The sequence below is a fragment of the Brachycentrus maculatus genome, unplaced genomic scaffold, assembly GCF_059751285.1.
Source record: "Brachycentrus maculatus isolate JH-2025_06_01 unplaced genomic scaffold, ASM5975128v1 h1tg000396l, whole genome shotgun sequence".
Classification (NCBI taxonomy): domain Eukaryota; kingdom Metazoa; phylum Arthropoda; class Insecta; order Trichoptera; family Brachycentridae; genus Brachycentrus; species Brachycentrus maculatus.
The window spans coordinates 1,555,041-1,564,972 of record NW_028281145.1 but is presented as its reverse complement, the minus strand read 5'-3'; the positions used below and the strand labels follow the sequence as shown (position 1 = coordinate 1,564,972).

General features: G+C 32.4%; 1 protein-coding gene across 1 annotated transcript; it reads right to left on the bottom strand.

The window, feature by feature from the left end:
• Positions 1–760: 760 nt before the first annotated feature.
• Positions 761–4,156, bottom strand: LOC148302944 (F-box and leucine-rich repeat protein 13-like). The gene is made up of 3 exons (XM_088270840.1): positions 3,962–4,156; positions 2,107–3,840; positions 761–1,492 (listed from the first exon to the last, which is right to left on the bottom strand). The coding sequence occupies exons 1-3, from the start codon at positions 3,977–3,979 to the stop codon at positions 1,244–1,246; spliced, it is 2,001 nt and encodes a 666-aa protein (XP_088126966.1). The 5' UTR covers positions 3,980–4,156; the 3' UTR covers positions 761–1,243.
• Positions 4,157–9,932: the final 5,776 nt, after the last annotated feature.

Here is a 9,932-nt window from a genome sequence, read left to right as displayed (position 1 = left end):
AAATGTACCGACACTATACATACTAACCTATAGATTAAACATTATGTTTATTTATTTATCAGGCAACATTATGTGACAAAAAAACTAATTTTAATAAAGCTGAGTAAATATAATATATAATATAAAGAACCAGATGATATTTTATAATCATTAAAAATTAAAACTCTTATAATTTTTCGTTGTAAGATAGTTATATACATGCTTATACAATACAAAGGATAATTATATTAAGCCTATATTATTATCAAATATTTATACATGTGTGAAATGAAATACCTTTATACATACTCTTAAAGTGCAATTCGATTGCCTTATAAGAAACTTGTTCATCCCTAGGAACATTGGTTTTAATGTATAACTTAGGGGATGTTCAAATACCCCTAAAAGTTTGAAAGTTTGTTTTGTTTTTGTTTTAATTTAAAATAAAATATTTCTGTTTTTATTATTTACATAAATATTTCAATTTCATACTATTTCTGTGAGCCTAAGGGGCTCATTATTAGAAATAGGTATTAAATTGTGGTAGGTGGGTTCGAACCGAGAAACTCTGACTTAAGAGTCCGTGACACTAACCACGGGACCACAACCCGACACTAAAACTACATATATCTTCAGTGGAAATTCAAAATGCAAAATTTACAGTGACACTATTTGTTCAACTTTTTTGATCTGTTTAATTAAAATGTTTTTTATAATAATAATAGGGCGCATTCGCCATGATGTGCATTTTTGATAGAGCTTATAATGTTCTATTATCTTGTTTATTTATTTGTGAATAAGTACATGTAAACAATTACCTATATATTAATTTCCTTATAAATAGCTAAAATAGTTTCACAATTTCCTGGATATTACAAAATGTGATGATATCTCATTCCATAATAATAATAATAAATAATATGAAATAACAGTGATGAGCAATTTTTATAAAAGGCCGTAAGTAGAATATGGTAATAATATATCAAATCTTTCCCAATAAGAAAATTATTAGCGCCATATTAAGGGAATTAATAATAATTTAGAAAAAAGTGTTGTAAGTAATTTATATAATAAAGAATAAGTTTGTTATTGATTTATTTTGAAAAGCAGACGGTAATGTTTTTTTTTTATTATTTTATTTCTTATTTGAGCAAAATATATCTACGTTTAATTTAATTTAACTTCATTCTATAAAATAAAATTTCTACTCTGAAATGTTCAGCTGGAAAAGGGTCAACCAGGCATTCCTAAAATTGTTAGAAAATTAAAATATCCGTTTTTTAAATTTAGCAAATAGAGAAATTGACGGAGGCGATGGTACGGTATATTTCTGTCCTTCATTAATGTAGGGACCGGGTTTTGAGATGAGAACAGTGTGAAGCGTGGAAATAGAAGATAGGGAATTAGCAACATCTGGTGAAATATTGCGACACCCTTGCACATTTAAGAAATGGAGGCATTTGCAGTAATTCCGAATTGCAAACAGACAGCCGTCAGTAAGTAGATTGCAGCCCTGTAAAAAAAGAATATTTTAAACTATTTTTATACAAATAACGAGATTTGGGAATTTCTTATTTTTGTTATGTTATAGAGTGGTTTTTTTACTAGAAAAAAATTGCCACTTTTTTATACACAAGGTTTATTATGTTTTGAAGTCATTAGAATATTTATTAGATATCTATTTGAATGAAATACATACCGGATGTACATTAACGTCTTTTCTTATCATAATCAATTAACATAGTATTATTATTAATATGCAGATATTTACTGTGGATGATTGTTAAAGATACGAACGAGTCCAGTGAATTTTATAAATGTTATAAAATAAAATAAATGATGATCACTTTTGATACATTGATGGTATGAAGATTTTGTAGACAAAATATAAGAATAGAAAGCAGAACATTTTGATTTTTTCTTGGGTTAGAGAAATATGAAGAAAAAAAATGTATATCATAAAAAACTGTATAATCTGAAATTTGATTTTTAAATAGTTGAGAAGCGAAACAAATAGATTTTAATCATCATTATACTATGATTTGGTGATAAAATTAATTTGTTATCTCTGATAGGAGTTGATAAAATAGATATAAAGTATCGCAACAAAAGAAAAATTATACTTACACTCAGGTTGAGGTGTTTTAGTCGATTCAATTTCTTAGCGAGAAATGTGACACCTTCATCTCGGGTGTTGAAACAATTACGAAGTTCAATGACTTCCAAACTAGGACAATTAGTAGCTAAGCTTTCCAGCCCAACATGCGTAATTTGTTGGCATTCACTCAGGTCTAATTGCTTCAACTGCACAAAGTTGAACGCATACATGAGGCTCACATCAGTTATTTTATTACAAGCGCTGATATCCAAATGGGTTAAGTGCTTTAGACGAGAAATAGAATATCCGCGGTCCGTTTCGTCGAGAATATTTTCACACATGATTTGGACATCTTGTTTTCTCCTGGCGTCTCTCACAATTTCTTCTTCCGCTCGAGACCTGAGAGATATTTTGTGAATGTTTCCATCGGATGACATATTTCCTTTTTTAGGTAACTTTACAGCGGCATTAAGAAGCTGTTTGCCAATTCCCATTCCTGTCAAGCCTACATCGGATACCTGAGATCTAAATATGTGTAAACAGCGAAGATTTATAAGATTTTCAAAAACTGCTTGAATGGACTTATCGGTGACGGAAGAAAAACAATAATTAGCATTGAAATTTGTCAAATGAGGCAGTTTCTCAGATAACAAAATTATAGTATCTTCTTCCATGTCTAACGAGGATACGTTCAATTCCTTCAGGTGATAGTTGACGTCTCTGCATAATCCATTCTGAATACCTTCCCCGGTAATGTTTTCATTTTCCGATATATCAAGTTTTTCCAGCTTTGTCAAGTGCCACAGTTGGGAAATTCCCACATTAGTTATTTCTTTACAAGCGTTGATACGAAGAAGCTTCAAGTTAGGCAAGCAAGTATGTATAGATTCGATAACCTTGTCAGTTACTCTAGAGCACTTCCCGATATCTAATTCCACCAAGTTTTGTTGATGCAGCGTTAGGGACATAAATCCAGAGAGGTTGAGCTGGTCACATTGGTTCACATACAGATGTGTCAACTTTAAATCTGAGATTTCTGAAATGTCTTTCAAGGCTTCTCCATCAATAAGGGTTTTATTAAATGAAAGTTTTTTAATACTGTGAGAGTTTGTCTCCAAATATTTTAATATATAAACAAAAGTGAGGACACTTTCGGAAGGAGTTTTAGTACCGTCTTGTGTTAATCCGAAAGGGTAAAATTTCTTATATAATCCCGGGTGGAAAGATACAGGACAGTCGGATAGATCGAGTTCCTGCAGGGAGCCGACCGCAGATAGCAGTCTATCGAACAGGGCATCAGATAGATATCTATTTGTAGGTAAATTAAGAACTTTGAGTCGTTTGAGACATCCTTCATTCAAATCTTCAAATAGCCTGGCGGACATAAACAGCTCTCTGCAGTAATAAACTGTCAGTTCTTCTAAATTCGGGCAACTGTTTATAATATTGACAAATGGCTTTTCTTGCATGTCGCATTGGTCAAATTTCAGAGATTTTATGTTTTCTCCGTTTTCATACCAAAATTCTGAAGCTGGATTTGACATATCCATCTCTTCGAAGGAAAAATTTGTAAATTTTCGAAGGTAATTAGAACTGTAAATGTTGCTAGGATAGGAGTCATTTTGAAGAGCTATTTTTGCAAGTTTTATGATCTGTTTGTTGGAAAATTCTTTGCTGCATATAGCTTCGTACCACAGTTTGCATGTTTGACTAGCCGATAGTCTATCAGCATGAGGTAAATATTTAAATAAGTAAACGAGTACCTAAAAGGAAAGAGGAAGATAAAACATAAATTCAAAAATATTATGATATTATCATATAGAATTGATTACCTTGAACAACAGAGAAATGCTAATTTCAAGGAAAAATAAATATTATGCGTACCTCGATGGGAATATCCATTATGTTTATTGAACACAAAGTTCATAGGTATTGAGATTTTAACTATCACAGGTTAAAAGTAAACGTATGATAATTCATTATAAATATTAACATAAAGAATAAGTACGATAAACTTCACGTACTAAAGTTAAATGGCAAAAAAATGACATTGTCCCGAGCTGTCATGTTTCACATGACACATGACATAACTTTTAAAATACTTTTTTAAGGCTGTTCAGTTTTATATTTAATGGTTGCTTATAAACAACGTAGGAACTTTTATGAAATATACAAAAAGAAAAAAACGTTTTATGAAATAAAATTATTTTTAAATAAACGTAGGTTGACAACCAAAAATATTGCACAAAAATTATAGTGTTTATTAAAAGCAAAAATTATTATCGCTTATTTTTCCTGTAGAGCTAGTGGGTCAAAATCTATTCGATTTCGATTATTGTGAAGTTGATTTTTTTTTAAATACATGCTTTTCTAAGTATTTAAAATTAGGATTTTTTTGTGATTTTATATTATTTCATTTTCGTCAAAACTGGCAGTTCAATTGTCTGAAATTTTAATAAAAATGCAGTTGTAATGTTTATAAAATATAAACTTTGAAATCATAAATGTATATTGAATATTTATGTGTATCCGTCGAAAAACTTATCTGTGGAACAGAAAAAAAATGTAATAGAGTTTTGTGATATTTTCACATTCAGATTCAGTAGTTTGTATACAAAAATGGATACAGTAGCGCTCATAAATATATAAGGTTGAAAACACACGTTCGTTTTTAGCTTTAATTTTTCTTACCCTCTAAGCTGCTCGATTTCGAGTGTCGAACTTTCCGTCCCGTGCTGGATTATTTTACATTATAATATTTTTGACAAAAAAGCATATTTTTGCCTATTTTTTATAGTGAAACTTTCGGATATCCATCATAGATGTTCACAGTATACAATGCACTTTACTTATTATGTTTTTATGGTGTATTTACACAAAAATATTAACATTTACGGACTCGCGGCTTAAAGTATGGCGGCTGTATAGAAGACGCGGCTGTCGTATCTGCGGAGCACGAGCCGACCGGAAGTATTCACTAAATTAAAGTTTACACTAAATTAAAATAATTTTGATATTTTATGACAATAAATCAAAGAGAACTAATTCATCCATGCCTCGAACCAAATTTAAGTGCAAAAAATTTATCCATAGGTGATGATATAAGTACGTAAAGTTGAAAAACGACTATGCATGCGATCCGCAGTCAACGGTACTTCTATAAAAAACGACAATAGATGCGATCCGCAGCTTACGGGTTACTCAGCATTCCAAATGCATGAAACCCATGCAAAAATTCAGAATTTTAAATAAATTACGTTTAAAAAAACCAAATGAGTGGTTGGGACATTGTTATTGCATGGGTTTCATGCATTCGGATTACAAAATAGGAAATCGCTTATGTACTGGCAGCGTTACAAATCTTTTTGTGTAAAGCTGTGACAAATGGCTATTTGTTACTTTTTCGATTACTTAAATAGGATAGTATTTGTTACTTTTTCTCGGTTTATATTTCAATTATGGTTTAAGATGATTTTTGATGTCAAATTGTCAATACGCAATGCGTGACGTGTGTTCTGATTGGTACGATTGATTTAAGTGATCTAATCTAAAAACCAAATTAAGTAATGATTTATTTTTTTAAAGTTTTTATTGATCGCTTATACATAGTAGGTAGATAGATACATACTTTTTTGATAAAATTTAGAAGGTACGGATAAATCAGGGTCACGGAAGATATATAACGTTATTGAACCTAATCATGCTAGCTTGAGCAACTATCGGGGATAATACTTTGAAAGCTCCCGCTACATTCCCAAGTCCGGTATAGAAACTTTTGGTTTCCATTCTGATCCATCAATTCAAAAAAACTTTGCTTGTTTTGAATCTTATATCGGTATTTAATCAATCATGCAAAGTTTTTCGCGATTAAAGATAAAAATGACTACTAAGAAGGGATGATACTATGTTTCAAGCTAACGCGATGCAAGCAGTGAGTTTTTTTTAATTACCTAACGTCCAAGTGACTCTGAAATCTAGCTACGGCTTATGCAACACCGCTTATCATGACCCTACTCAGGCTTCAACGTTTTAAGTTTTATAGTTATAAGATATATATATATATATATATATATATATATATATATATATATATATATATATATATATATATATATATATATATATATATAGATATATATATATATAGTTATATAAGAGTTAAAATATTATAGATCTTTTATACCGGTTATTCCGGAAGTGGGCAATATTACCCCTTTGGGACGATGGAAGGGTATGAGCTGGTGGTCCCAGAGGCGATAGGGGGTTCTGAAGAGTGGGTAATAATACAATGATAAGAGACCCCTTCCTAACCCTGCATCCGCAATACCAAAGAATTATAAATACTACTGATCTAATATAGATGAAAATTTTCATTACAACTTGAAGCTAACCAACGGTAACCTTTTTTAGACGGTCGCAAAAGTCTAAGTTGGAACTGATGAACCACCACTACTTGGAATCGATAAAGGGGCGCTGCAACGCTCTGAACCAAATAAAATAGGTTGTACCGGAATTGTGTCGCCTACTTTCAAAATCCGCCAGATCCAATTTTATAAGATTTTAAAATAAACACTCTATCGGAATGCCAATTGTGGGTTTTATTATTTAAATTATTCATATACTTAAAAACCCTGCTAAACAATATTTAAAAACAGCCTTTTATTTCTAATTCCGCTATATTTATGGAACTTGCCTTCTGACCCATATCGGCCAATCAGAGAGCGGGGTAGGTAAAAAATTAAGATGAAGTCATTATCGGTTTGTGTCTCGTGTTTTTTTTTTTTTAAATACTAAATAATTTTCTAAAAAAAATGGGAAAATTCTCTATTTCATAATATTTTATCTAATGACAAATCTTTTAAACATAAATGTTACCGGGCGAATTTTGCATTTTTTGTAAAATCGACCTACATGAATCTGGCGGATTTTGAAAGTAGGCGACACAATTATGAAGGTATTATTTTATGTATCAAGTAGTATATTGTGTATTTTATACAGTGCCGGGGCTAGCGCCAGTCAAAGGCATATTTTAGGCGACAAAACAATGTGTTAACATTAAATCATATTAAAATATGTAGGTACCCGAATTATAAAACAAATATTTTTAAGCATCACACTTGATATTAAGGTATAAATTTATTACAAAACGATATAAATAAATAAAGATTTCACATATCAACAAAACGTTAATAGTCATCATTGATACTAGATTTTCGATTTTTTTTGTTTTATTTGAAACAAATAAATTCATGAAATTATTATCATCCTTATGGAGTTTCATGTCCAGAAAAATAAGAAATTGAGTAAAGTGTCCCATTACATACATTATCTTTTTTTCTACATTGTAAATAAATACATATAACATTTTCCTTGACCTCTATTCGCATTTGACGGTGCAGAGGTCACAGATAACTTGATTAACTTCTTCATTTATTTTATGGTGGTAAAGTAATGTCATAACCGAAGGCCTAGATGTTTGGAGAGCTAGAGGTAGATCTCCAACCCGATGGACCGACCAGGTGAAAGAAATCACAGGCCTCTACGTTACGGGCGCTCTAAAGGCTGCAATGCCCCTGCATTACAGCCTTGGCCATTACAACACTCCGCCATTGGTCCCTACCAATGGCGGAGTATTGTCTGAGGTTCTAGAAGAAGCCAGCAGGGGGTCACGATCTGAGGATCAAGGATCTGAGGAAACGGCAATAAGGGAAACGACCGGAGAAGAAGAAGGTAATAAATAGTTCTGCGCTTAAGATTCTTGGAATTAGGAGCGCAATGTATTTTAAGATATACACATTAGGAAAGTGAAGGAGTTCTGGTTGGGGTGATATTATTGCCATATACGAAAGAGAATGAAGAAGGAATCCCACGCAGGAAAATGAAAATAACATAAATGGCTCCTCTCAGGGCTGCATACCAATACTCTTCTAGTGCGGTAGCCTATAGTGCAGGCCATTACACTACGGAGGCGGACAACATAAGTATTTTAGTTAGTAAATAAATTAAAATTAAACAAATCACATTAAAATACTTGAAAGCGGCCGGGTCAGGAGTCGTAATAATCGTCGGGTATGTATGAGGAGATGCATGAATGTAGAAGAGGCGAAGAATGTTTGCAAAGACAGAGTGGTGTGGCGTTCGTTTCTCTCTCCTACCCCTGCGGAAGTGGCGTGATGGTTAGTAAAATAATGATTTCCGTATTTCTCACCATGATTCTTGCAGTTTCTGTAAGAACGACGTATAGGTATGATCAGCTAAAGCGCGGCGAGAAAAACCGAGACGTCTTCTGGAGACGTCGCAACATAGAATATTCATGAAGGTTTATTTTACTACAAGCTTTTTACTGAAAATATATTTATAAAATAAGACACAAAAGGACGTACGTGAAACACTTTTCATTATCATATCGACTACATTTTAAAACAAATCATTTTTATTCTTAGTTATTAATACGAAAGTAAGTATTTTTTTTTTATTAAAACATCTATTAAATTTGATTACTCAAAAAAAATTATTCGTTAGTTAATAAAATCGTATTCTGCAAATACACTCTTGTAGAGGAAAGAGTTTGTGGTAAATTGAATCTTTTTAAAAATACTACGTTTCACTTTTTTTGACATCTCAACAAAGATGAAGAAATATATAGCAGTCTAGACATTTACAGGCTTATGATCTGTCATAGGCTGGTTATGTTATTACTTTGAACACGTGCAACATTCTACCCATGATTGACAATCACAATACCCAAAAATTCGGAACTTCTACACATATCATTAATTTCATGTCACAGTACATATCAGTTCACAACAGCCATCTATGTTAGATTGAGAAAGCATTTATTTAGCTTTATAAGAGACCCTTTTATTTGGACGTAAGCACTACGTTTGAACATCCTTAATTTAATTAATATTCAAATTGTCAAATAGTATTATTTTCAACGCTGTATGCGTGACAGATTATGCAATTTTTTGATAACTTAGTAAAGTTATTATTTATATTTTAGTAATAAAGGTATCTTAAAAAAAAATTTAATCCGTTCAATTAGATATTTCTCCCGAATGCAAATATCCTATTAAGATTAAAGTAAATATTAATATTAATCAACATTTATTTTGTGAATAACATAAAAATGAACGTGTCTATTTTTAATTAGACTTTGTACAGCAAAAAGTATCTAATACGCATCTGCTTGGATTCCAGTTGAAACGTTCTATGTAAACACTGTTGTATGTTGAATGCTGACGTCAGTTCTTTTCTAGATGACCAAAAAGCACTGAAAGAAATTGGAAAAGTTTTCCATACATCATCTGTTCAAGACGCGGGTTGTATGAATGAACGCACGCGCGTTGCTCTCTCCCACTTGTTGGGCGCTACGCCCGCAGCCGTCAGTGCGCCCTGTGCCGCGCCGGCGGACGGCATCCCCTGCAACTTGGGGTATTTCGAATCAACCTTCTCGAACACTCGCTCCGATAACGCGCGAAAAACGAAACGAATCCCGCCAAAACCGAGAAAACAAACTGATTCGGGCGGGAAAAATACAGTTCAAAAATAATATTTTTTTGTATGCGTTGTGGTTTTTTGTTGTTTGTTTTTAATGTGAAAGATGAGGATCGTGAAGTGAAGGAAGTTGACGAGAGTCGTTGGTTGGATTTTCGTGGAAAGTTGGGAGGATTGACAGCCTGGCGCCCACGTGGGTACCAAAGGCGGGAGGTATGTCCCGCCGGAAACAGGCGAAACCCAGGTCTCTCAAACGTGAGTTATGATACCTTTATTAATATGGTTTTATGCACAATCATCCACAAAGTCATCAAAAAATCTTAATATTTCAAATTGTCAAAAATTAATTTTCTTTAAT